The following is a 26,939-nucleotide window of genomic DNA, read 5'->3' on the forward strand; positions in this document are numbered from 1 at the left end:
ATTTCCAGAAGCCGAAGCATGGCTCCCAGAGTCCAATTGGGATGACAGCAACTGGATGTCTTCCAGGAACTGCAGCAATGCAGGAACCTCCAGGGACACACAGCAAACCGATGCTGTAGCTTCTTCTGATGAACCACCAGAGAAACAAAAGTCCCCAAAGTGCTCTTTATTAACAGTGCTATAATACAAAACTAGATCTCTCAAACTCCACAACATACCAATCCAACTCCTACTTCAAACCCACACCACACCCTTGCAACCCCTGGGCTTATATAGTCTCCAGACCATGTGGTCTCCCAAACCCAGTGAGTTCAGGTGTGTAGCCATGTCATGTCTCTCCTCTGCAATCCAGACACATGTTTCATCATCCATGGCTACGTGCACTTGGACATTGAAGTGTCCTTGGCCCAATGAGCATCAGCTGTGGATGATCAGCCTTGTCACTGTGTTGACTGCTCATGGCCAAACACACACACACACATCAAGCATTTCCCTGTGTGCTGTGTTTTAACCCTTCAAATCCTGACAAGGGTCACCATAAAACAGAAATGACTTGAAGGCACACAAGAACAAACAACATTTTCCCCCTGAAAGATACTTACATTTCGCAGGGGTGTATGCATGCAAATGGTTACAGTTTATCTGCATTTTGAAGAAAGAGCATCATAGAGCTGAGGATATTTGCCAAAGTCAGAACCTAGCTGCTAAAGGACATTCTTTTTTGGGGCAGGAGAGGATAATTCTGCTTTAAATAAATTTTTAAACAAGTCTTGTTTTACACTTAGGTGAAAGATGTTTTTCAAGAGTCTCCATTCTTTGTGAGGAACGACTATGTCTCCATAATGGATGGGACAGATGAAGGTAGGTTGAATTTGTTTGTCAGTGGCTTCATACAGTTGCTTTCCTTCTGAGACAAGTGTAGTGTTTGTTGCTGATGTGACTGTTCGCTTTGTAACATAGTTCACTTAGGTAACAGAGTAACACAAGCCAACCTCCCTCCGCCATTTCCTGCCTAATGAGTGTAGAGAGGCCTTTTACAACAAGAAGTGTCAACCATTTTAAAAGGCCCGTTTTGGACCTAGCTTGGCCCGGGGAGGGTTAAAAATGTGGCAAAATTGTCCCCATTCTCCCTGGGGTGGAAATATGATTTTGTTTTCAAAATCACTACTTTTTCTGAGGTGGGTTTGTGTAACGTGAGCATACGTTTCAGATAATCTGGTGTTTTCTTGCCAGTTTATACCCACCTTCTGTAATCTGACTATCAGCATTCAGCCAATTGTCTCTGTATGTAGGGAAAGTAAAGTGAGGCAACAATCCTGGAGATATGTCTTCTGTTTACATTGTGCTTTATTTAAGCCGTTTCCTAGCATAGTTTAATGCATAAGAATTTCCTTGTACAAATATCAGTTGTGTGTCAATGTGTACACCCTTGTTTAAGACCAGGGATGTCCAAAGTGCAGCCTACAAGTCTCATGCAGCCCTCCAGGGCCTTTTTTATGGCCTCCTGGGATTAAAAAAATGCAAAAAGATCTTTGCAACAAAAAAAACATTGTTTTGGAAGAAAAGATTTTTGCTCCAAAATGTTCCCGAATGCAGGATAGGATTTCAAGGGCATTTCCATCATGTTTGGGGGCTCTCTGAGCCTTCTAAAATTTGCATTAAAAAAAGAAAAATATTTTGACCCCAAAATAATAATAATAATAATAATAATTATTATTATTATTATTATTATTATACTTTATTTATATAGTGCTGTAGATTTACACAGCACTGTACATACAAACAATAAAATCGATAAAAATGAAACCTGCCAATGGTGTACATTCTACAAAATACATATAAAACAATAGATAATAATACAAGGTAGAATTAGATAAATTAAAAAGTTCAAATATCAAATCAAATATCAGATAACAATCGGATAAACAATCGCACAATGCCTGGGAACGTTTCCCTGAACAATATAGTCTTCAACTCTGTTTTGAAACTGGTTAAAGAAGTGATGACTCGTGAGGCTCGTGGGGAAAGGAGATTCCAGGAGTGAGGGGCAGCAACTGAGAAGGGACAAATCCGGGATGGGGCAGTGGAAATCCTAGGCTGGGACAGCAGACCTTGACTACTAGAACGGAGGGTACGAGTGGGAATGTGAGGAGAAAGAAGTTCAGATAAATAAGGAGGGGCCAGCCCGTGCAGGGCTATAAAAGTCAACAACATGAGCTTATGCGGAATACGGAAGGGGAAGGGGAGCCAGTGAAGGGGATATAATAGAGGAGAAACATGGTCAAAGCGGCGAGCGGATGTCCCAAAATGTTCACTGGGGGACAAGACACAATTTCCATCATATTTTGTAACCTCCATGGTCAGGAACTCCCCCAAACATGGTGAAAATGCTTCCATACTCACCTAGTAGGAGCAAAAAACAACAACTTTTTTAAAACCTCTTTTGAGGGAGTAGACATGTTGAACAGCTCTAGCCCTCCAAAGTCTCCTGGGGGCTAATGTGGCCCCCAGGCTTCCACAGTTGCCCACTCCTGCTGTAGATTCACTAAGGCCATGAATACATAAGAGTAGGATTCTTCACATGCATCCCTAGCTGTGTAAAGAGTTCTAGCTTAAAGAGCACTAGAGATTATATTTTCAATACACTTTTTTTCTAGTACTGTATACCAAAGTCTTCTTGGTATAGGTTTAGTCAATTTAGATGATGTAATTACTGACTGATTTCAATTTTATCCCGTCTTTTCCTTGGAGGTGGGATCCAAGGTGGCTGTCAACAAAAGTTTAAAAATAGCCCTGTAAAAACACAATAAATTATACACAGGCGTTTTACAGACCGCCAAAAAGGGCAGTCTGCCTTCGCTCTTGTTTGCTGCGCAAGAGAGCTGCAGCGGACAAACCGCGCAACTCCCCCGCACAGCAAAAATAACCCGCAAAAAGTGGGTTCTTCTTGCGGCGCTGTTGTGACGCCGCAAGGCACCAATGGTGCCCTTGTGGTGTCACAAGGGCGCCAAGAAGTGTGGATGCTAAGCGTCTGTCACGTCAAAATGGCAGTGCCCATCTGTAAAGGGCACCGCAATTTTGACGCCCTCGTTACATGCGAGGGCCAAGGCGCGTCAGGAAGTGCCGCCCCTCGCACATAACGATGGCGGCCAAAAGGCCCTATCTGTAAAGCGCCACAGTTAATGTGTTTCAAGCACAAATAATGTCAAAGTAGTATTAAATCTCCTTAATTTCAGTAAATAGAATTGAAAGATTAAAAGCTCCCATGTGTCCATATTAGGCAAACAGCTGATAGACAGCAGTCTGAATGGAAAGTTCTTTGCTGGTTGGTGAAAAGACAGCAAGAAGGGGGCAGCCTACCTTCCTTCAGAAGGGAATTCTACATGGTGCCAACATTGTCTTTAACATTAACATTGTCATCAAACTTACTTCTGGAGGTGGCAGACCTTCAATAAATGGTCTCCTGCAAATCCCTGGTCTTTGAAATAGCCTGAATCTCTCATATAGGCACATGTAAGTTGCAAATATTTTTTGTTTTGTTTTCTTCTTTATTGAATCTCTCTATATTTTTTTTTAAACTAGGAATTTCTGCATGGATTACTGTCAACTTTTTAACAGGTATATGCCTAAATAAGTTGTAATCTGTTATATATTCCACGTTGTGATCCTTCTGAAATGTCCAAATTGAAATGTGCTTTATAAACTTCAGCATTCCACAGCACTATCTGTATTTATCTGTAAGTAAGTGCTGTCTTTCCAACAAGTAAGCATATATAGGATTGATACCACTATAGGCTTGGGTAAAATTTCAAGAGAGAGTCTGAATTTAAAATCTCTGAATATTTAAAATCTACTGTATTTAGGCAAATACAGATAAATATAACAGCCACACACATGCCTGTCCTTGTAATGCAAATATATATTTTGATATTTGCTCCAGGAATACAAATAAAGTTTAACAGGATGAAGTTCCACAGGATGCTACTCTTATCCCTACTGGGGAGAGCTTAAATATACAAGATACATATGCCCAAAAAAATAATTGGGTTTGTGTGTGTTTATCAACAGAAAAGAGACACAATACAGCACAATAGATCTATTAACTGCTGAGTCTTTAGTTTTATGATAAATTTCTTCTAGGTTACGAACAGTCAATGTCAACTTCCAGATGTTGGGTTACAGCTCCCATCAGCCCTATCCAGCATAAACAGTGGTGAGGTATGATGGGAGCTTCAATGCAGCAGTATAGTGGATCCTTGTTATACGCTGGGCTTTGGTTCCAAGATCCCCCGTGGATAACAAAATCCGTAGATGCTCAAGTCCCATTAAAGATAATGTCATAGCAAAATGGTGTCCCTTATAAAAAATGGAAAATCAAGGTTTGATATTTGAAATTTATACTTTTTTGGAACATTTTCAAACCATGGATGCTTGAATCCGTGTATAAAAAATCCGTGTATAAGAAGGGCCGACTGAACTGTAATTAGTCTCACAGGTGCTGCAAGATCACATTGAATACTGATTTTGCAGACTAACACGTCAAACTCTTTCTGATATAGTAAAAGAAAACTCTGTTTTTCTTCCTTCTTCCTCCCTTCCTTTCCACTCTTCATACCTACAGAAGATGTGGGTGGTGGTTGCTAGAATCATAGAGCTGGAAGAGACTGCAAGGGCCATCCAGTCCAACCTCCTGCTATGCAGGAAATCTAAATCAAAGGATCCCTGACAGATGGCCGTCCAGCCTCTGTTTAAAAACCTCTAAGGAAGGAGATTCCACTACACTCTGAGGGAGTTTGTTCCACTGTCAAACAGCCCTTACTGTCAGGATGTTCCTCCTAATGTTGAGGTGGAATCTCTTTTTCTGTAGCTTGCATCCATTGCTCCGGATCCCAGTCTCTGGAGCAGCAGAAAACAAGCTAGCTCCCTCCTCAATATGACATCCCTTCAAGTATTTAAACAGGGCTATCATATCACCTCTTAACCTTCTCTTCTCCAGGCTAAACATCCCCAGCTCCCTAAGTCGTTCCTCATAGGATGTGGTTTCCAGACCCTTCAACATTTTAATCGTCCTCCTTTGGACATGCTCCATTTTCTTCACATCCTTTTTGAATTGTGGTGCCCAGAACTGGACACAATATTCCAGGTGGGGCCTGACCAGAGCAGAATAGAATGACACTATTACTCCCTTGATCTAGACACTATACTTCTATTGATGCAGCCTAAAATCGCGTTGGCCTTGTTGGCTGCTGCATCACACTGTTGACTCATGTTCAATTTGTGGTCTGCTTGGACTCCCAGATCCCTTTCACACGTAGTCTCGTTCAGCAAGGTGTCCCCCATCCTATATCTATTGATTTCATTTTTCCGCCCTAAGTGCAGTACCTTACTGTTCTCTGTGTTGAAATTCATTTTGTTAGCTTTGGTCCAGCTTTCTAATCTATTAAGGTCATTCTTTTTTTGAACATTTTCAAACTTTGGATGCTTGAATCTCTGTATAAGAAATCCGTGTATAAGAATGGCCAACTATATCTTCAAAGCCACAAGTTGCCTACTCCTCCATGAAGACTGTAAGGGAAATACTATATCTGCTTCTCTTTTCCAATTATCTGTGTTCATACGCCCAGGAATAACAGTGAATTATAACTCTGACACACTGAGTTGGGAAACAATGAATGTTTTGAATTCAAGGATGTCAAAAATGTGTAGATTTAGTTAAGATTTCCATTAATTTTGTTTTAACAAACCTTAATTTCAGATAGTTGGAATGTCCCAGGACAGAAATGTGTAGGAATGCTGGACTTAGGAGGTGGATCAACTCAGATCACATTTTGCCCACGCACCAAGGTAACATGAATACAAGTTGCTTTCATCAAAGCAGTTGTGATGAACTACCAGACATTTTGCCTTTTTTTGTTTACCACTGATTTGTTTCCAATTTGATTTGGTAACCAAACACTCCAGTTTGAGTGTACAGTGGGCCCTTGTTATCTGCTGGGTTTTGGTTCTCGGACCCCCTGTGGTTAACAAAATCAATGGATGTTCATGTCCCATTCAATTCAATGGCATAACAAAATGGTGTCTCTTATATAAAATGGAAAATCAATGTTTAATATTTGGAATGTATGCTTTTTCTGAATATTTTCAAGCCATGGATGCTTGAATCTGTGGATAAAAATCCGTGGATAATGAGTGCCGACTGCACATTCAGAATTTGGTCTCAAGAAAAAGAAAGTTAGAGGCCAGTTCATGGCAGCAGGTTTTTTTTTTTAAATTGAACACTTTAAAAAGAATTTTACCTAGGAATTTAGTCAGTGTAGAACAGAATACACAAAGTGTTCTAGCATCATGACAGAAAATTATGATATGCATTACTGACCCAGAAGATTGTGTTGCTGCAGTAACATGGATCATTCCTGTTGCATCAGTGGCTATCGTAATTTTTAGGTGCAGTTTCATAGTATTGCAAAAACAAAAGATTAAATCTTTTAAAGAGTGTAGAAACAGATGGGACATGAATTCTGCAAAATCTCATTCAAATGGTCTCTATTATACAGTGTCACAATGCTGATAAAGTAAACGGCTGTATTACATCTGACATGGATCAAAACAAGTGTTTTTTTCTCTTTACAGACCACTCTAGAGAGCACCTCTGCTAGTCACATCACTTCTTTTCAGATGTTTAACTCCACATACCAACTGTATTCATATAGGTTAGTGCATTTTAAAACAAAACTAAGTCGGTATAGGAATGATTTACTATTTATAAAAAGTGTCTAGTATGCACTGAAAGCCAGCCAGGTGTAGTGGTTTGAGTATTAGACTATGAGAGACTGGGGTTCAAATTGCCACTTGACCATAGAAACCTAACCTTGAGCAAGTCACGTTCAAGGTAATGGCAAAAATACCTCTGAACAAATCTTGCCAAGAAAACTCTCTGATAGATTTCCTTAGACTTGCTATGTGTTGGAAATGACTTGAAGCACACAGCAATAATTTCTTCTAGCTGATACTTGAAAATTGCAGAATTCCCACAGAGTTGACTCCCAATCTAAACAAATGGGGTTAGGGAGTTGAAAAGAAACTGTGTACTACAAACTGGGAGAGAATTAAATAAATTACTGTTAAAGTGTACAGTAGTTAACTTGGGAACAAAATTGAAATTGGGAAAGTAGAATATTCTGTGTTGGTAGAACCGTGTGTGTGTGTGTGCGCGCGCTCACGCGCGCGCGCACACACATTCTGTGTAATTGTAACTTACTTGGGCCTGTGTTTTGGATTTTTAGAAGTATTTTGTCAAGACTTAGTAAACAAAAACTTAAAGGAGGGAGGAGGTTTGGGACCAGAAGCAAGCATTTTGGGGCAGGAGAGAGTATTGGATTCCTGTGAAAAGAGAGATAACCAGGTAGACAATACGGGTGTCCCTCCATATTCGCTAGGGTTAGGGGAACAAGACCCCCGTGAATATGGAAAAACCGCAAATAACAAAAACACTGTTTTTACCTGAGAGGAGACCTCTCTAGGAATCTCTAGGTCTTCCAGTGCAACTCTGTGGTCAATGTCCAACATACACTGACCATAGAAGGGCACTGGAGTAGCTACAAATGGTCTTTCAGTGCAACTTTTAGTTAAAGTTGACCACAGAGTTGCACTGGAGGACCTAGACAGTCCTAGAGGGAACATATTAATGAAATCCGTGAATAATCAAATCCGTAAATATCAAAGCCGCAAATATGGAGGGATAACTGTAGATGTCTCATGAAGCATTATCCATAATCCATGAGGTTTCCAGGCCCTCTCCTAACACTGTTGCCCTGCTGTAGCTAAAGGTGCTTGTGTATGGACTCAGGATTCAATGCACACTTCCCTAATTTGATAAGAAATCAGGCATATAAACAAATGCTGTCCATAGTCTGAAAAGCCAGATCTCAAAGGTGGTGCTCTGCATCTCATCTTTTTACCCAAAGGGGAGGATGGGAGTCTGAATCAGCTCTACTGTTCACCTGAACTACTGGCAACAGTTTGGCTGCAGCTGATCAGACACAGCAAGCTAGATAAAACCTACTGCATTTTTGTCTGCTAGAGGCTACAACTTTGAGGGCAAGAATTTTCAAATCTGAGAAGACCACTGTGCTTGGTCTATGCACTCTTTTTGCTGTTTGTTCCTCGCATTTTTTATTTTCCCTTTGAGGGCATGCTGTCCATTTTTTAACTATTTAAAAAATATATTCAGAGTGAATGCAAACCTTTTCCTAATTTAAATATGCCACTTCTTCTTTTGCACTACTGTATTTATTTCAGAGAAAAAATAGATTTTCTGAGAGTGACTTTTAAGAAGCCTTTTTATTACAAAATGGTATAATTTTTCAAAGGAGGCAGGCTACTTTATTTGATGCTTAGAATGAAAAAACTTGGTGGTGGTGGTGGTGGTGGGAGAAAGATGCTGATTCCAGGCCACCATTTTCTCCTATGCATAGGGTGGGCAGGTTCTTGGAGCCAAGTTGCTCTGGGATGGATGGCTTGAACATTTGCCTGTCTTATAGCACACTTTGTCCAGGGATGTGCAAGGACAGCATTCAAAGCCATCCCTCCTGGAGCAACATAGATCCAAAAAACCCCTTTAAAATCCTGTATTGGGGAGAATGGTAGGTTGTAGCCAGCCTCTGCCTTTTTTTGCTATTGCTAGCTTCTCTTTCTCCTTGCACATTCCTGGAGAAAATCCACATTACAGACTATTCATACACACAGTATAAATTAATCTCATTTTGAGAGAAAGGCAGGATATAAATCCTATAAATATATATAAATCAACTGGATTCCAGCTACTGTGTTTTTAGCAGATGCTGTTAAAATTGAACTTCAGTACCAGAGCATTGTTTTGATCTTGCTTTTGTCATTTTCTCTAGTTATCTGGGACTTGGCTTAATGTCAGCAAGACTGGGTATTTTAGGAGGAGTTGAAGGAGAAGCCTGTAAGTACATCTATATTAATGGGGATTTTTGTTTTTCTATTTCTAACATTCATCAATGCATCAACTCAGAATAGGTCACAACACATTTAAAAATATTCAGATTATAAAAAATATATATACATGGTAAGTACCAAAATAATAGAATCTTAGGCGGGGTACAGATGGGCAGGGGAAGACGTCTTGGAGGTGTATTCTGCTGAATACGGAGCCTCCAGACCGCCCGCCCCGGGGGCGTGGCTCAGGTGTATGGGGCTTCCACATGGGGGGCAGTGAAGACGCCTCACCTGGGGCCGTTTCTGACCCGCAGTTTCCATACCGCCGCCTCGGAGGACGCTGCAAAGAGAGAGGCAGCTTCTGCACGGGCGGCCAAAAACGGGGCTTTTTTTTTTCTTTTGCTGGCTGGCGGATGCGCAGCTGCGCAGCTGCGGCACTCAGCACCGGCGGCAGAAAGCCTATGTGCACATTTAAAGCGCCCAGGCCCCTTTAAACTTTTTCCCTCGCCCTGCCCAAGAACAATGGTGGTCTCCTGCCAGCTGGTGATCAGCTGGTGTTGGCATCCTTGTCCGCTTGCACGTTGGTAGTGTCACCAGCATCATGGATGCCTCCTCTCCTTTGGTCCCCACGCTCTTGCTGAATCTGCAATGCACAGCCGCCGCTGCCACCGCTGTCCCCCTGCCATCCCCCATCACCTCCCTTGTACATATGTAAATATTTAAAGTTTTAGGGGTTTTTTATTGTTAGGTGAAAATGGCACAGGAATGTGTGTAGGGGTTCACTTTAAATTCCAAACTTTCCCCATTTCTAGCAGCGCATGCGTACATGTTGCTCTAGGGTTAGGGTTAGGGTTAGGGTTACGAGCATTAAAATAGAGTGCAGCTGTGCTGCAGCTTCCACATCTGCATGGCATCTGACGCTCTAATTAGAGCCTCGGTGCAAACTGTGCATGTTCCAGGACCCCGACTCATTATGCAACGCAGCAGACATGGAGCTTTTAAATGGGCAACTTAAATTAGCGGCGTAACAATTCTGGCGTACCGGTGCAGCAGCTGCGCAGTATATAGAAAAGAAGCAGGGAAAAGCAGCACCTTTTTAATGCCGCTTCTTCCCGCTTGGGGCGTGCGGGCGGCGTGTTCATGGCGGCATTCAGGTAAGGGCCGTCTGAAGGCTATACCTTCATGACGTCATGAACACACCCCTTTTTGCCCGTCTGTATCCCGCCATAGAATAATAGAGTTGGAAGAGAACATATTAACACCTTCCTTTCTGTTTGTAAACGATGTTTGCAAAAGATTTGAAGATTTTTTTAAAAAATTACTTTATGAAATAATTATTTACTAAAACTGATGAATAACTGCAGTTAAAATAGTCATAATGTACTGCTGTAACTGCTGGCTTAGAACTTCTCCCTTATGACTTGAAAAGTCTTAAACTGATCTGCCGAACAAAATGGAAGCACTGTCAAATAACAAAGTGTCAAAACAAAAGGAAAACAAAGGATAAATAAACTTCTTTGATGGCAAAATAAAGAGAAGCTACTGAACAGACCTCTTGAGAGCATGTTCCAGTGTGGATGCTCCCAGTGGAAAGCTCCTAAGTAAGAGGTGGAGACTTTTGCCTGTTACAGACTGCCAAAATAAAGCTGCTTCGGGTCTCTTTGGAGGTATGCTGTTTAAATGATGCATGCATCCTAAGAATCTGGAAGCTGCACCAAAGCTGCACTCCAGTGCTTAGGAATGGAGTGTGGCTTTGGGGCGGCCTCCGGACTCTTAGGACCCATGCATCATTTAAATAGCATACCTCCAAAGAGACCCGAAGCAGCTTTATTTTGGCAGTCTGTAACAGGCCTTTATTTCTTTTGAGGGACACATTACCACTATCAGGTGTTACAGTATATGCAAAGGGTAGTCAGAACCCAAAATAGGAGGAATTAACTCTTTCCTCTTCTTCCCCCCCTTACACACAGAGGCTGTGAGGATAATTCCGTCAGGTGATGAGATATTATATCAGAGAGATAAGGTGAAACAAAGCAAGTGACCTAGCTGTGCTAGTACTCTGTGACTTAGCAGATCCCTATTGTGTCAACAAGGAATGTAAAGCAAGATATCACTTACTGATCAAAGCAGTTGAGTTGATGGTTCATTTATCATAGTAGTTTCTGGCTGTTATTTTCATATTTTGTTGTGTGATGCCACTTCCATTATGCTTTGTAGATTAGTTTTCTCTTGAAGTCATATGGAGTGTGTCCTAAACCAGAGACAGGGTGTTCTAGATCAGTGGTCCCCAAACGGGATTTTGGACTTCAGCTCCCAGAATCCCAGACTATTGGCCAACATGGCTGAGACTTCTGGGAGCTGAAGTCCAAAATCTCTTAAAAGGGCACAGTTTGGGGACCACTGTTCTAGATCAATGTAAACTTCTGTCATGAAAACTGCCCAGTCATACAAGCTGTACAGTGCAGCTGCAAAACAATCAGCCTGCACTTGCCTAAGTCTTTAGGAATTCTCCAGATGATGGAAGCAGTTGCTACCAGTGCCTGTCTTCATGCATATAGCATTTTAACTTTAACCCATGGATGGAAGAGAGAGTATTAGAGGCTGATGGCTTTTCAGATGTATGGGGCTAAACCACAAAAAGGATGCTTGAAAAATGGATTAAAGCACATTTGTTAAAGACATGTTTTAATTTTTTGTGAGCCACTCTTGGAATATGTTTGTATTGATTAAAAATGAATGAATAAATTTATTGACTGAATAAATAAAAATAAAAAGGTAATGTGGTAAGATGATAGGTGTTTAGATTATTTTGTCTGAAGATAAGAAGAGTCTTACTGCCTCAGAAATAAAGGCTAATGGGTGCTCAATTGATGAGGCAGTACTTAAATACATTGAGGTTTATATTACTGATTAAATGGGAATGGGAGGGAAAATGTGTGACTTTTTCAAATTAGGATTTCTACATAGTTTCTTCCGTCTTTCAGTATGTTTTCTCACTTCTTACAGTAAAAGAAGATGAAGAATTAACAAGTACCTGCTTATCACCTGACTTCCAGGGTGAATGGGAACATGCTAAGATAATGTATAAAATTAAAGGGCAGAATGCAGGTATAGTAATCTGGTCATTTTTACATTGGTTGATATGCATTTGCCTCAGTATTTTCATTAAAATTGTGAGGTTTACAACTGGTGACAAATCTTTAACCTAAAAATTGAATATATGTCCCCATATTCTGCTTTCACTAGGCTGGGCTGTTTGTGTGCATTATTCTGCACAAGTCCAGAATTGAGGGCATTTTGGCCTCATGTGGATTTTTGTTTTCTGGTTTTTCAAAAGCACTTTTCTGAGAATTATAGTTATGAATTGGCTTGAAAGTATTATTCATCTCCCCTTCTATCTTTTTGCTTCATGGATGGAGGTTTACATTTGAAGTTCTTCTTTGAGTGTCTCTGCCATTGGCAGCAAGGTAGATGGAAATCAGTAAAGAACCTTTTTTGTGATGGTGCCTCGACTGTGAAATTTTCTCCCTGGGGGCTCACTAGGCACCATTTGTGTGCTAGGAGGGCAATTGTTTCCTGTGTAATTTGTATATTTGACTCTTTTGAGAGCCAACTTGTGAGTGAAGGTCAGGATATAAGTATCATAAATAAAATGACTAGCAAAAACATAATAAATTGTATATGATACAGGTATATGAACAAGGCAAATCCAGCCCAAATATTTATTCTAGTTTTAATTTCTTTTTACGTTATGATCATGTCTCCCCTCTGTTGTCTTCCCTTCACTGGCTCCCTCTTCCTTTCCGCATCAGGTACAAACTTTTGCTACTCACCTTTAAAGCCCTGCATGGGCTGGCCCCTCTTTATTTAACTGATCTTCTCTCTCCCTACATCCCTACTCGCACTCTCCGCTCTGGTAGCCAAAATCTCCTCTCTCAACCCAGGATCTCCTCTGCCCCGTCCCAGATCCGTCCCTTCTCTTTAGCTGCCCCTCATTCCTGGAACCTTCTTCCTCTGCATGCACGGCTCATCACTTCCCTAACCAGCTTTAAAGCTGAGCTGAAAACCATATTGTTTAGGGAAGCGTTCTCAGGGAATCTGTGATTGTTATCTGGCTGTCTGACAATATTTGATGTGATGTGATTTGTTTGATATTTGATGTTTTTAATCTGTTTTTTCCTTTCTATATGGTAATTTTATCTATTCCTCTTTTAATTGTTATTATCTTAGAATGTACGCCTTGGGCAGGCTTTTATTTACTCCTAATTTTACCGACTTTGTACAGCGCTGTGTATAATTACAGCGCTATAGAAATAAAGTTTAATAATAATAATAATAATAATAATAATTTACATTTATTATGTTTTAAGTGTCTTTTTTGATTTGTTTTTAATATATGTTTTTAAATAGAAATTTAGTTTGTCTTTCAATTTTTGTATTAAGATTTGTTTTTATTGTATTGTGCTTTTAAAATATGCAGAGCCTTAGATCTGGAAGAAAGCCCAAATATAAAAAAATAAAATTTTAAATTCACTCTTCATGCATATGCTTTCTCCGCTAGGTGAAGCTTCTGGTTTGCTTCAAAGTTAACCTCATGTATAATGCATTATAAAAATTACATACAATACATTAAACAAATATATTATTGAAAGTGTTGGGTGGTGTTAGAATAAATGTTCAGGGCTTTTGGAACAGAGCAAAAAAAAAACTTTTTAAAAGGAGGAGAGTAACAAGGAGCACTCCATGGGAAATAGGTCAGAAGATTGTGCAAATGTCATGGGATTTGAGTGAAGGCAAGTGGAAATAAAGGGAATTTGCTTCCCTACCAATAATTACAATTCAGAACTGATGATTGCTTAGTTAGTGTGCAGATATTATATTAGGATTTTTTGTGTAGATTAAATAACACATAAATGTTTTCATGGCCTGTTTGATGTCTTTATGTAACTTGTTTACCACTCAGCAATATTCTAAAGCTGTTTGATAAATGTGCAACCATATTTGCAAACCTGGATTTCATCAATGACACTGAGTTATTACAGGTGGCTTTTTTTTTTACTCTTTTAGGAAAGTCTCTCTTTGAATCATGTTCTGATGAAATAGCAAAATTGCTCAACCAGAAGATTCACAAGACAGATGAAGTAAAGGACTTGGATTTTTATGCTTTTTCCTACTATTATGACTTGGCTGTGGATGCTGGTTTAATAGGTAACTCTGAGTTTGATGTCCTCCTTTGTAAAACGCTATGTAAAGCCTATGGTGGTATATAAATAAATGTAATAATAATAATAATAATAATAATAATAATAATTAGACATGCAAAGATGGTTGATAGCAGGGTTCTCTTACCTTAGTTGGCCTTCTGTGCACAGACATACTAAGCTAGAATCAAATATTAATAAGCACAACTAGGCCCAAACCCTTTTTTTCCCCTTAAAATCTTGTTTTAGATCTGGAGGGACACTCAAACGCAGGTGAGGAAAGCTCCAACTGTGATCCGAATCTGCTCTGTGAACAACCTGAATCTAGCCCACAAAAACTGAGAGCAGACCTCTCCAATTTAGGAGGGATGGAAAGGATCCATGTGTTACTTCTGACTGGATAGCAAGGTGCTTCTTGCAGAGACAGGCATGGAATAACGAGACATGTAGTGGCCAGAAAGAATAAGGAAACGGCTAGTATGTGACAGCTGCAGTTAGTCTGTTGTACTTTGACATACTTGTGTGATAGCTGTGGGAAAGAACCTGTCTTTTTCAGGATTTGGCATCTCTCCTGGCTGGCAGTGTAACAGAAAATCAGGAGAGGAGGAAACATGTCATCTGAGTGTGTTTTGTTTTTGCAACAAGTTTAATAACAGGTTCTACAGTTAACATGCTGCAGAAAAATCCAAGAAAACCTTATCCTCACAGGTGCAGCAGTTCTAACAAAATACTGCCCCAACAACTGCTACACATAACTTATTCAGCCTTGATATAGAAGAGATTATTTTGCTTGAGCTTGAATTGGAAGCCAGTCCATGTGGTTTCAGTGGTAATATGTCTTCGCAAAAGCATAAGGTTACATTTTGCATTAACTGTAGATTCAGAATGCTTTTCAAGGGCATTCCCATTTATTAACAATTTTGAATCCCTGTAGGCTACTACACTCTTCCATTTTCCTTCTCAAAACTTAACAGCCCTTTTATTTTCTGTCTAGATAGTGAAAAAGGAGGGACTCTGGTAGTCAGTGACTTTGAAACTGCTGCAAAGAATGGTAAGCACCTTTCTCTATCTTCATGCTTGATTACCTTGGATAAGCTAGGAAACAATCATAATAATTTAGCCATGATGTTATTGCCCAATGGAGGAACACTTGTGCCAGATAAACAGCCAGTAAAATGTCTCATGGCTTTAATTCCTATTAACAATATAATCTGCTTTTTATGCTTTATTTTTTTGTGCCCCAAAGTTTGCAAAACCATGGAGGTTCAACAAGGAGAGCAGCCTTTTCTCTGCATGGACCTCACTTATGTTAGTTTGCTATTGGAAGAATTGGGCTTTCCAAAGAACTGCATTCTTAAGGTATGTATGCTTTGCTACTGTCATTAGGATGGAATGTTCTTAATTTGAAAAAAACAAACAAACATCAAGATGTTTTAAACAAGAATATAAATCAAAAGTAATAGTTATGCTGAAACAGTGATTGGTGGGGGTCTGATCTCTGGTGGCAGATGCTTGCCAAGGTGAATTTCAGGTTAGAAGAAGGTAAAGAGGATGAAGCAACAGCTAAGAGAAGGAAGTGAACTTGGAAGAGTGAATAGGAGATATTGTTAGAACAGAACAAGGGCACGCTAAGTGAATCGATGGCCAGAGCCAAGAGACACTAAGTGCATGGCCATGTTTTCTAATATCACTGGGACCCTGGCCAAAGTGATGGGCAGAGCCTCCATGCATAGTGTTTTGGCTGGAGGCCCAGGTTTTTATCTTTTCATTCATAATGCAGGGAAGAGAGGAGGACAGAAGTGCTACCAAGCAGCACTGAAAAGTACCAGATGAGCCCAATATGACTGGTACTCAGCTAGTGCTTGGAAATCCTAGCAGAGAATGTGATGCACTTAATTGGTCCACCCTCCTTCCTTCATGGGGAAAGGAATCTTGTCTGTCAGTGTCCAGAGATAACAAGGATTTCCCCAAAGATACCCTTCCGAGATCAGATTTCAGGAAGGTGCCCAAGATTGGTAGAGGCTTACCTGGAGACCTCCAGGGAGTAGGTAGGAAACCTCTGCAGGCCAGATCAAGTTTAAAAGCCAGATGTTCCATTTCTCAGCCTAGAAGCTTCAAAATTCACTACCAATAATACATAAAGTTCTTAAAGTACAAATCATGATGTTATTTGCAAAATAATTGCTCTGATTTTAAATGTTGTTTTCAGCATGCAGTTGAATCTTCTCATTCTTAAGCATTTCCCATACATTGACAGCCATAAGAACTAAATATGTCCCCCAGCTATCCCATTATGAAAACTGAGAGCCAGACACAGCTTAATTCTTCTGTGTTTTATTGTAAACATGAGAAATCATTGGAAACTCCCAAGATACTGGTTTTGTTTATTATGGACAGAGCCGCTTCACATGTGCTTGTCATTATTTTAACTGCAGCAATAAGGGAGATCTTACATGTGTGAATGGGCTGTATAACTATCATACTGCCACAGACACAATGCCTTTTTCTTGGAATTGACTCATGCATACAGCTGCCAGTGATGAAAGGTACCACAATCAAATGATGAATATGTAATGTAGCCAAGAAGGAACATAACCATTTACAAAGTCCACTTTTCTTTCTATTCTAGCTTGCTCGAAAAATTAACAACACTGAAACCAGCTGGGCATTGGGAGCAATCCTTCACTACATGGATTCACTTCACATGCTGCAATATTAGGGCTTTTGGCATCCCGAGAGACGTGGCAAGTCTGGGAGGATGTGACACAACAGTCCTTCTACACAGATGTAAATCTACTCAGTTCTTTGGGTCACCAACTACAGCAAGTGCTGCTACTACTATGATCAGTAAACTACTACTGTTAGACTAGGGGAGATGCATATATGCCTTGATCTAGCTCAGCAGTACACTCTGGTATTTCACTTTGGATAATTCAGCATAGCAGTACACTCCATGGAGTCACATATCTTTTTAAAGTGTCACTGAAAATCACTGGCTATTGTTCTGGAAAACAATAGGCCATGGCAGCTAAAACCCAGTCTTGGATGGCAGATCAGAGACTAAACTGGATGAATGTAAAAATCCTCCTGTGAGTCATGATGGGACTTTGTTCATGTTCAAATTATCCTGTGCTCTCTGTGAGAAAAACACATCAGTCAAGCATTTTTCCCTTGCTGCTAGCAAATTGAAGCTAGTGTCAAAAACAAGTGCACCTTTTTTATTACATATTTTTATGTGTCATGGTGACTTGCTTTAATTTTTTTAAATGTGAAAACTAACTTATCTCTTTTAAAATATTATTTTGTTTAGTCAGATTTATGATAATGAGACTTATTTTTTGAAAGTTGGTTGGACACTTATATAGAATGCTATTTGTGTACTGAGTTATTTTAAAAGCACTGCTATGGTTTAAAGGTCTGTTCCACAAGTCTTTTTTCCATGGCTTTAGCTTCTTCAGTGGTGGTTGTTAGCAAATCCACAATGTAGTAGGTATATGTTTGAAGGCACAGGCAAACTGTGTACACAGCTTGGAAAAATGTTTTTTGATTTTGTTTTTATTACAGCTCCCAATGCAAAGGACTGCAGAAATTGTTGAAGTTGTAATCCTAAAAAGTCACTTTTCCAAGCTCTGACAGCTTGCCAGTGCCATGCTGGATTGCTTATCCATGTCCTTATGGACAAACAAACAGGTGACTTGACCACACATGCTATAAATGCCTTCTAGAAAAAATTCAGGATGCTCTGTCTGCATGTAAAATTTCTAGAACTGGAACGGTGAGTTAAACAGTCTAAAGTGTTAACTGGTCATGTAAAGAATTAGATTACCCTGCCATAAACCCCCTTTAAATTTCAAAAGGGGAAATTCACTCCTAGAACTGCCTGTGTAGGTTCTGTCTGCATCAGGAGTAGATTTTGATTCCCCTCTATTCTTGGAATTTGGAACATTGTGCCTTAACTGTACTTCAGCCTTAGTCTCCATTGGCTCTTGGTTAGGGGATTTGAGCTGCTAAGTCAAATAGCTACATTTAGACTAGCCAGTCTAATAGTGTCTAGTCAGGACAAAGAATTAGGAGTCCATTTCTGACATTAAAAACCAAAATAAGTGATGATTTCCACTTATCTAATCAAACTACTCCTTGCTTAGTCTCCTAAAAGCTATGGTGTTTGTACCCTTTCATCTCCTCTTCCTATGCTCTGACAACCATTTTCACTTTTGAATAACACAGTGGATTATTTACTTCTTATTTGCATTATTGGGAATAGTCAGTTTCAGGTAGAAAGTTAAATAACATAATTACACCTTCCTACTAATTGATATCCCCAAGGGATCAAAGAGCCATCTAGTTCTGAGCAAAGTGAAAGCCAAATTGAACTTTACAGTTCTTAGTTAGTACATGAAACACTGGGTCATGATAGCAGATCTCTCATGAAATGTATTAGCCAATCAGAGGACAAATGATTGTGGGGACAGAATCCGAATGACTAACTATCATCCAAGACTTTCTTTCCTGCGCAGAAAACTGTTTGCTTTATGCTTTTTGGAGACACTGATGGGTGAGGGATGCAGCCTAAAATAGTGATTGACTATGTGCACTTCCAATTCTTTTGTTACTGATTTAAGTTAATATAGTGTGACTCTTCAGCGTTATACATACGTAAATTTCCTAGGGAGTTCAGATGTTTACAAGGGTTCTTGAGCTGCCAAGGAGAACTTTAGTTTAAACTGTGTTCCTTCATGTGAACCTTGCCTTCCTTTTAAGTAAATGAATGTATATATTTGTTGTGCTGAGCAAAGATCATAGAAAACTATGCTAAAACTACAGACAAAACTATATGTGTGTCATTAAGAACCATTCAGCTTTTAAAAATGCATGTAGGGGGGAACACTATCACAGCAGCCAGAGAAAGGAGAAGTTTTAATATTCCCTCCCCCATTGGTCCCAATTAAAAATTGCCTTCCTCTCCTCCTAGCCCTGTTGTGGAGACTTCCCATTGTGTTATTGTGGAGCTTTTTGCTACAAGCAAGCATGGGGTGGTAGGTATTTGTAGCTGGGACCCTCCTTTCTGCCATTCCAGTAAAAGCACGCCTGCTGCTATTAAAAACTGACATGGTTCATAATGGCACATTTAGCATCACATGTAGTTTGGTGCTAAGGTGAGAAGCATAGCAAACTTGGTGACACTTCAGTTCTTTCACCATATTGTAAAGACACCTGATATGGAGAAGAGAAAGGCTTTTGATTGTTCAGTAACATCAGTACATATGGCCTCATGTCCATGTGTATTTTGTAGAGCACTTCAAATTAACAGCTCTGAATAATCTGGTCTGCAAGCTACTGTAGCTAACAGAATGTCTTTTTGTATGCACAGACTCTTATGTGAGAAAAATCGGATAGCAAAGCTTTGCTTAACATTTGATTGTAATTGAAGCAACATATGTCTGAATGCATTTTGGATATTCAAAAGAAAAAGAAAGTATTGTCAGTAAAAAAAGAAGAAGACGAAATTGAACACTGGTACTGTCTGATTGAAGCGGAAGACAATCTCGTCATTCTGACTTTCTGGAGCAAGCTTGTTTTCTGCTGCTCCAAAGACTAGGACTCAGAGCAATGGAAGCAAGCTTCAGGAAAAGAAATTCCACCTCAACATTAGGAGGAACTTCCTGACAGTAAGAGAGAGAGGTGATACATTGGATATGAGTGAATGGCATTTTTAAACTGGAACAATAACAAAAACACTACAGTAAGAGCTGTTTGACAGCGGCACACACTCCTTCCTCGGAATGTAGTGGAGTCTCCTTCATTGGAGGTCGTTAAACGGAGGCTGGATGGCCATCTGTCGGGGATGCTTTTCATTTTATGTGCAATCATGGAAGGGTTCACATGTTTAAGACCCCTTACAATAATTTAAACAGTCTTGGATGCATTGGCAGAAGGCAGCTTATAACTAGTATCTCATCCTGCTACAGGGAAGTAGAAGTGCAGCTACCCTCACTGTAGGCCTCTTAGGTAGGTTAGGCTGAGAGAGAATGAGGAAAATCTTAGTCTCTGCCATGCAGTGAGGTCCTTGGCAAAGTGGAGATTCAAAAACATCTCTCTAATCCAAAGTGAACTCTAAGATTCCGTTTGCTACACCTCAGCAGTACTATGTTTTGCCTTATTACATGGAGTAAAATTTCCTATTCACGCTGTACTTTATATGCCTAAGAGGTAAGCAGTCCAGTTGTACTGCACCCTGATCTATGCATGAGTCAAAATGAAATAGTAGGAAGTACTGCATCATTTGAGATACCTCTGGAAACATAAAATTAGTCCATTGGGGGATATATTTTTCCCCACTCTTTGCCTGCTGTTGTGGCTCTATGTGCAGGGAATTTTTTAAAAATAAAATCAAGTTAACCATCAGAACTCAAAAACTACAATACATTCAACCCCTGTATTCTATTGTATGTATAGAATTGGTTTTGACTTCTGCAAAATCTTGCTCCTACTAAGGGAAGCAGTACCTTCCTGTCAGTCACTTGTAAGTAACCCCATGAACATTCTGTATAACCTCACACTTTACTCAACCTGTTCCTTGTAACACCACTCAAAAAGTACATGGGTATATGAATGTCTATTTGTGCCTTCAAGTCACCTGCTAACCTACCTCCTGGTAAATTGTAGGGCTTATTTCAAGGAAACGTAGATTAGGAGGCAAAATGGTTAGATGGCAACTCTTTGTAAAACTCCTTTGGTTTGATTTTTAACTAGTGTTGGGAGTCCTAGAGATATTTCCCAAGGCAGTTAACATGGCTAATGTTCTGCCAATTAGTTAAAAGGGAAAATAGGATGACTCAGGCAGCTGTTGTGATTTACAAAGAAAGGACAAGGGTTAAGTTAAATCAAATAGCTGTAAATGGGAAAAGAAACAAGTTGCCTTGAAAAGTAGATGACTCGGTTTACAAATGGGGGCAGAGGGTTAAGCTCTCATCATTAACATCATTTTGGTTTGGTTCCATTATCTTGTTTGGAAAGGGAATTTCCTTGAGGTTGAGCATTCAGAGCAAGACAGAAAAATCAAACAGATCCTCATTAGCGAACATCTCAGATGCATATACTTGCATATATTCTTCCTAAAGGGAGACATGAGCAAATACATCCAAGTAGGCTCATACACCTATGCAGTTTATCTGTGTCATGTCCAGCCCAAGCTTCTTTTCATTTTGAAAGTTTCACATTTATAGTGTTTTGTTTGTGCCGATTTAAATATGTGCTACTTTTAGGGATAGCATGAACTATTTAAAAGACAAATAAATGGGTCCGAGGGTAAATAGAGATGCAATTTCTGAGTCTTCTAGGGCAGCCCCACATCGCAGTAATCTCATCAGCAGGTTGCCAGCCCATAGACTACTGTGGATCAGCTATCTCTGTCCAGGAAAGGCCATAGCTGGCACACCGGTTGAGCATGGTGCCGAGCATTTCCAGCCTCAGAGTCCACCTGGGCCTTCAATGAGAGAGATGGATCTAGGAGCATTCCCAAGCTACACACCTGCTCCTTTGGGAAGAGTGTAACCCCATCCAGAACAGGCTGTTAACCCAATTCCAGGATCTGACACAATAATCCATAGAGTCTTTGTTTTATCGGGAGTCAACTTCAGTTTATTGGTCCTAATTACATTACAGGCCATTACAGCATCCAAGCATGGGTCTAGCACACTGGTTCTCAACCTTCATAATGCTATGACCCTTTAATACAGCTTCTCATGTTGTGGTGACCCCCACCCATAAAATTATTTTTGTTGCTACAAGTATGTGTTTTCTGATGGTCTTAGGCAACCCCTCTGAAAGGGTTATTCGACACCCAAAGAGGTCGCGACCCACAGGTTGAGAACCGCTGGTCTAGAACCTAAACAGCCCCAGCTGACTCTGATGACAAGGAGAACTATAGCTGATGATCATCAGCCTATTGATGGCACCCCACTCCAAACCGCCTTATGGTCTCCCCCAGCGGCTTCATGTAGATATTGTACAGCATGAGGGACAAAATGGAACCTTGTGGCACCCCACAGCTTAATAGTCATGTGGTTGAACAGGAATCCCTCAATGCTAATGTCTGGAACCTGCCCTCCAGATAGGAGCAGAACCACTGTAGAACCTGCCACAGAGCCAGTCCAGTAAGATGCCATGATAAATCTTATCAAAAGCAGCTGAGAGTTCCAGGAAGATCAACAGGGTAGCATTCCTCCACCTTTTCCCCAAATTAGATCATCAGCGACAGCAGGTAAGAGCATTTCAGTGCCATACCGTCCCTGGCCTGAAATGATAATAATAAAATAAAACTTTAATTTATATCCCGCTTTTTGTTTCCACAATCAAAGCGGCATACAACCTTTAAAAAATACAATATATACAGTTCCCCCCCTTAAAAAAGGATTAAACAATTCCATCCATTAAAATTACAGACAATAAAAATCTAAAAACAATGCTACAGTAATAAAATAACGGTGGGCAGAGTCTTCGCTTGTATATGACTGTGGGGGGAGCGTTACATGGTCAGGATCTATTCCGGGAAGGCCTGCTGGAAGAGATCCGTTTTGACAGCTTTCTTGAAGCTCTCAAGGTTGGCAATTTGACATATCTCGTCTGGCAGGCCATTACATAAAGTCGTTGTGCCACCCGCTTCACATTCTTCAGCCCTCTGGTATACCAGGGCTTTCGATTCAAAGCAGGTGGGAAAGGGCACTTGGGAGCGATTGTGTCAATAGCCCCAGCAAGATCGGTGTTCCATGTGTTCACCAGAGCTTTGACAGAATCACCGGCATTAACAACCAACAAACCCTCTAGGGCTTTCTGGTATCCAACTGGTTCCATTAGCCTTCGAGGCCGGACTGTTCTAATAGGTCCTCCACCCCTGGTGGCTCTTAGTTCAGCCCTGACCAGGAAATGATCCGTCCATGACAGTGCAGAGGTATTAACTACCTCTGCCCACAGATATTCTTGTTCCATACTGAAGACCGCATTGAGAGTATGACCCACAGAATGTGTTGGCCTGGTAACCAATTGGGAGAGGCCCATGGCTGTCATGGCTTCCATGAACTCCCGAGCCGCACCTGTTATACTGGTCTCGAGTGGGATGTTGAAGTTGCCCAGAACTAAAAGTCTAGGTGACTCCAACAGCAACTCCGAGACCAGCTGTGTCAGCTCGGATAGGGAGTCTGTTAAGCAACGGGGTGGACGGTATACTAACAGAATCCCTATACTATCCCTGGTCTTCAGGCACAGGTACATACACTCGAAGCGGTCCATTTTCTCTATAAACCAGAGCCACCTCGCCTCCTCGCCCACTTTCCCTTACTTGCTCAATGACAGAGTACCCAGCTGGGAGGGCTTGATTCCAAGTGATAGCACTATCCTCTCCCAACCAAGTCTCTGTGAGGCAGGCCAGGTGGGCTTTTTCATCCGTAAGGAGGTCATAGATGATATGTGACTTGTTTTTCACCGACCTGGCATTGCAAAGGAACAAGGTAAGGTTCTGTGGTGTGGTTGATAAGCTCCCCATCCTATTTTGGGTAACAGAGCAAACTGAAGGTGGGATCGCTTTCAGACATCGATCCCGCCGTCTTTTGTAACAAAACTTTGCCCTATTATCTCCATACCTTCCATTGCTCCGTACAACCTCAATTTTCATTCCCATGTTCCCAGCCATCCTGTACCCCCATCTCCCTTCAATCCTGTCATGTTGTTACACCAGAGGTTTCCAAAGGACAGTGAGACAATGTCTAATCTAGCCCACACTCGTTATTCAGTCCCAGTTTTGCCCACTTCAGCCTGCCGTCGCACGAGATGGAAGAAAAATAAAAAGAGATAAAAACAGGCTCTTGATTTGTGTCTTAGCTTGGCACTAGAGCTAGCTTGGGCTCCTGGCTTGGCAGGAGTCCGCTCTTCCGATGGGGGTAGAGGAGTGGCCTTTAAAGACTGCCACTCTTGCTACACCTCTTGCTCCCAGCTGTTCACCACTGCAGCCCTCAGCGTCCTGATGGTGAGGGGAAGGGATAGCTCTAGGCTTGGGCTTCTGGCTTGGCTGAGTTTGCTCGCTGGCTGGCTGGTCTTCCTGAGGACTGGGAGGAGTGACTGAAATGAGAGTGAAATGGATCCAGATATTTTGTTTCCTTCAAGAATGCTGACCAGTTCAACATCTGGAGGACTGCTCTATTCCCAATTCTATTAAAACTAACATTTATTACGGTATTCACTGTAGTACATAGCAATAAGGAGAAACTTTAACCTTCTAATGATTATTCAAGGTGATCGAGAGGACAGTCGCCTTTCAACTCCAAGCCGTCTTGGATGAAACCGATTATCTGGACCCATTTCAAACTGGCTTCAGTGCGGGATACGGAGTTGAGACTGCCATGGTCGCCTTAGTCAATGATCTTCGTCTGGGCATTGACAGGGGTAGTGTGGCCCTGTTGGTACTCTTGGACATCTCAGCGGCCTTCAATACCATCGACCATGGTATCCTTCTGAAACGCCTGAGAGAGTTGGGTATCAGCAGCACTGTGCTCCAGTGGCTCCGGTCCTACCTCACGGGCAGATTCCAGATGGTGAGGCTGGGGGACAGTTGCTCTCGTAAAAGAGAGCTGACTTCTGGCATCCCTCAGGGCGCCATTCTGTCCCCTATGCTATTTAACATTTACATGAAGCCGCTGGGACAGATCATCCGGAAACACGGAGCACGGTGTTATCAGTACGCTGATGACACCCAGATCTATCTCTCTATGCTTCCGACTGATACAGTGACTAGGGAAGGCACCTCTCCTCTGGATGCCTGCCTGGGGTCAGTAATGGGCTGGATGAGGGAAAACAAACTCAAGTTGAATCCAGAGAAAACGGAGGTACTCGTGATAGGCACCCCAAGTCCAGACAGGGAAATTTGCCACCCAGTCCTGGATGGGGTCACACTTCCCCTAAAGGACAAAGTTCGCAGTTTGGGAATACTCCTGGACTCATCCCTAGTTATCATCCCAAGTGGATGTGATGGCCAGGAGTGCTTGGTACCAGCTTCGGCTGATACACCAGCTACGTCCCTGTCTGGACTGAAAGGACCTTGAAACAGTAGTACACGCACTGGTAACCTCTCGTTTAGATTACTGTAATGCGTTCTACATGGGGCTGCCTTTGTACGAAGTTCGGAAGCTTCAGCTAGTTCAAAATGCTGCAGCCAGATTGGTCGCCGGATCCTCAAGGCAAGACCATATAACACCGGTACTAAAATCTCTTCACTGGCTGCCAATTAGCTTCTGGGTGCAATACAAAGTGTTGGTTATTACCTTTAAAGCCCTACATGGCTTGGTCCCGAGTTACTTGAGGGAACGCCTCTCCCTACATAATCCGCCCTGCACTCTCAGAACAACAGGGAAGTATCTACTTGAGCATCCCAGGGTAAGATTAACATCTACCCATCATAGAACATTCTTGGCCATGGCCCCCACACATTGAAATAATCTCCCAGAAGAGATACGCTGCATCGCTACATTGGAAACCTTCAAGAAGGCATTAAAAACTTATCTCTTCTAATTAGCATATCCTCCCAACTCTTTTTAAAGTCTACCCCTCTACAGAAATTAAATCAAGACCCTAATTAGGACTGGCAGATTGCATGTTTTGTAGATATTATTTTTTATAAATTGTTTTTAGTAATTATTGTTGATATTATGGCAAATTGTATTTTTTACTGTAATTGTATATTGTCTTGTTGTTTTATACTCTGTTGTAATCCCACTTCGATCCACCGGGAGAAGCGCGAAATATGAATAAAACGTATTATTATTATTATTATTATTATTATTATTATTCAGTTTCAAGCACTATAGAAGATGACTCCTACCGCTTTGGGTCCTGAAATGTGCATCATTGTACAATCCCTTGAGAGAGCATAACTTTGCTCATGGGGGACAAACACACTAATGTATGTATGTAAAATAAGTAGGAAATGCATCAGAGGTCCCCAAGTATGTATGCTATGTAGCCTATATGCTGGGTCTGGTCATCCCAAATTTTGCCTGCAAATTTTGTGAAAATACATTAAATTTTATTCATGTTTTATGGTAACATACAGAAATTTTATTTAGTAAGGGAGGACCTTTTATTGGTAGCGGTCTGTATTCTTCCTCGATAGATTATGTCACTAAGACCTTGGCTGGGGGCGTATGGAGTTTCTTCTGCACTCAAGACTTCGGTCAGGAAAACAATGGGACTCATGCAGGTAGCGCATGCGCCATTGCCTGTTATCTAGCACGGCTTTCAGCATAAGCTGAAAGCCGTGTATGACTTGGGCACAATTGTACACAGCAGAGTACAAAACCCAAAACCCACAGCTATTTGTATTGGAAGTGCACTGACCATTTTTCACACTTAAAAACTCACTGTATCCTGCCTCATTAAAAAAAAATAGGTGGAACTTGCTTTCTAAGTGCCATCAGGAAGGATTTCTGATGGCACAGCATTCTTTTTTTTAAAAAGCAAAGACATAAAAACAAAGAACTAAGCAGAGTCTTTAATGCGTTTAATTATTATTTTTTTGTCTCTATTCTGCAAAGCAGCTTCCCTCACCAGACCCTTTCCACTCCTCCATGTAAATATACATATCCTTCACCAAGGGCCTTGTACATCTGAAGAGACTGGGCTCTGGTCCATGCAAGTCTGTACTACAATAAATGGATTAGACTTTAAGGTGCCACAGAACTCTTGCTGAATCTCTGCCAGTTTGTAAGAATGTTAAAAGGCTTGTTCTGG

The 26,939-nt window shown here is 41.0% G+C and overlaps 1 protein-coding gene across 4 annotated transcripts in view; it reads left to right on the top strand.

Annotated features, from left to right (window-relative positions):
• Positions 1-25,931, top strand: part of LOC149310462 (ectonucleoside triphosphate diphosphohydrolase 6-like) — a 41,265-nt gene extending 15,334 nt beyond the window's left edge. For all 4 annotated transcript variants that reach the window (XM_089528986.1, XM_089528988.1, XM_089528985.1 and 1 more), the window contains 10 exons: positions 786-861; positions 3,583-3,618; positions 5,756-5,844; positions 6,631-6,710; positions 8,904-8,968; positions 11,968-12,069; positions 14,029-14,169; positions 15,157-15,213; positions 15,409-15,521; positions 16,792-25,931. In XM_089528986.1, coding sequence (XP_089385112.1) covers positions 786-861; positions 3,583-3,618; positions 5,756-5,844; positions 6,631-6,710; positions 8,904-8,968; positions 11,968-12,069; positions 14,029-14,169; positions 15,157-15,213; positions 15,409-15,521; positions 16,792-16,881 — 849 coding nt within the window. In that variant the 3' untranslated portion in view covers positions 16,882-25,931. The remainder of the gene's footprint in view (positions 1-785; positions 862-3,582; positions 3,619-5,755; positions 5,845-6,630; positions 6,711-8,903; positions 8,969-11,967; positions 12,070-14,028; positions 14,170-15,156; positions 15,214-15,408; positions 15,522-16,791) is intronic.
• Positions 25,932-26,939: the final 1,008 nt, after the last annotated feature.

The sequence above is a fragment of the Sceloporus occidentalis genome, unplaced genomic scaffold (assembly GCF_023333645.1).
Source record: "Sceloporus occidentalis isolate IW3139 unplaced genomic scaffold, rSceOcc1.0.p SCAF_6, whole genome shotgun sequence".
NCBI classification, from domain to species: domain Eukaryota; kingdom Metazoa; phylum Chordata; class Lepidosauria; order Squamata; family Phrynosomatidae; genus Sceloporus; species Sceloporus occidentalis.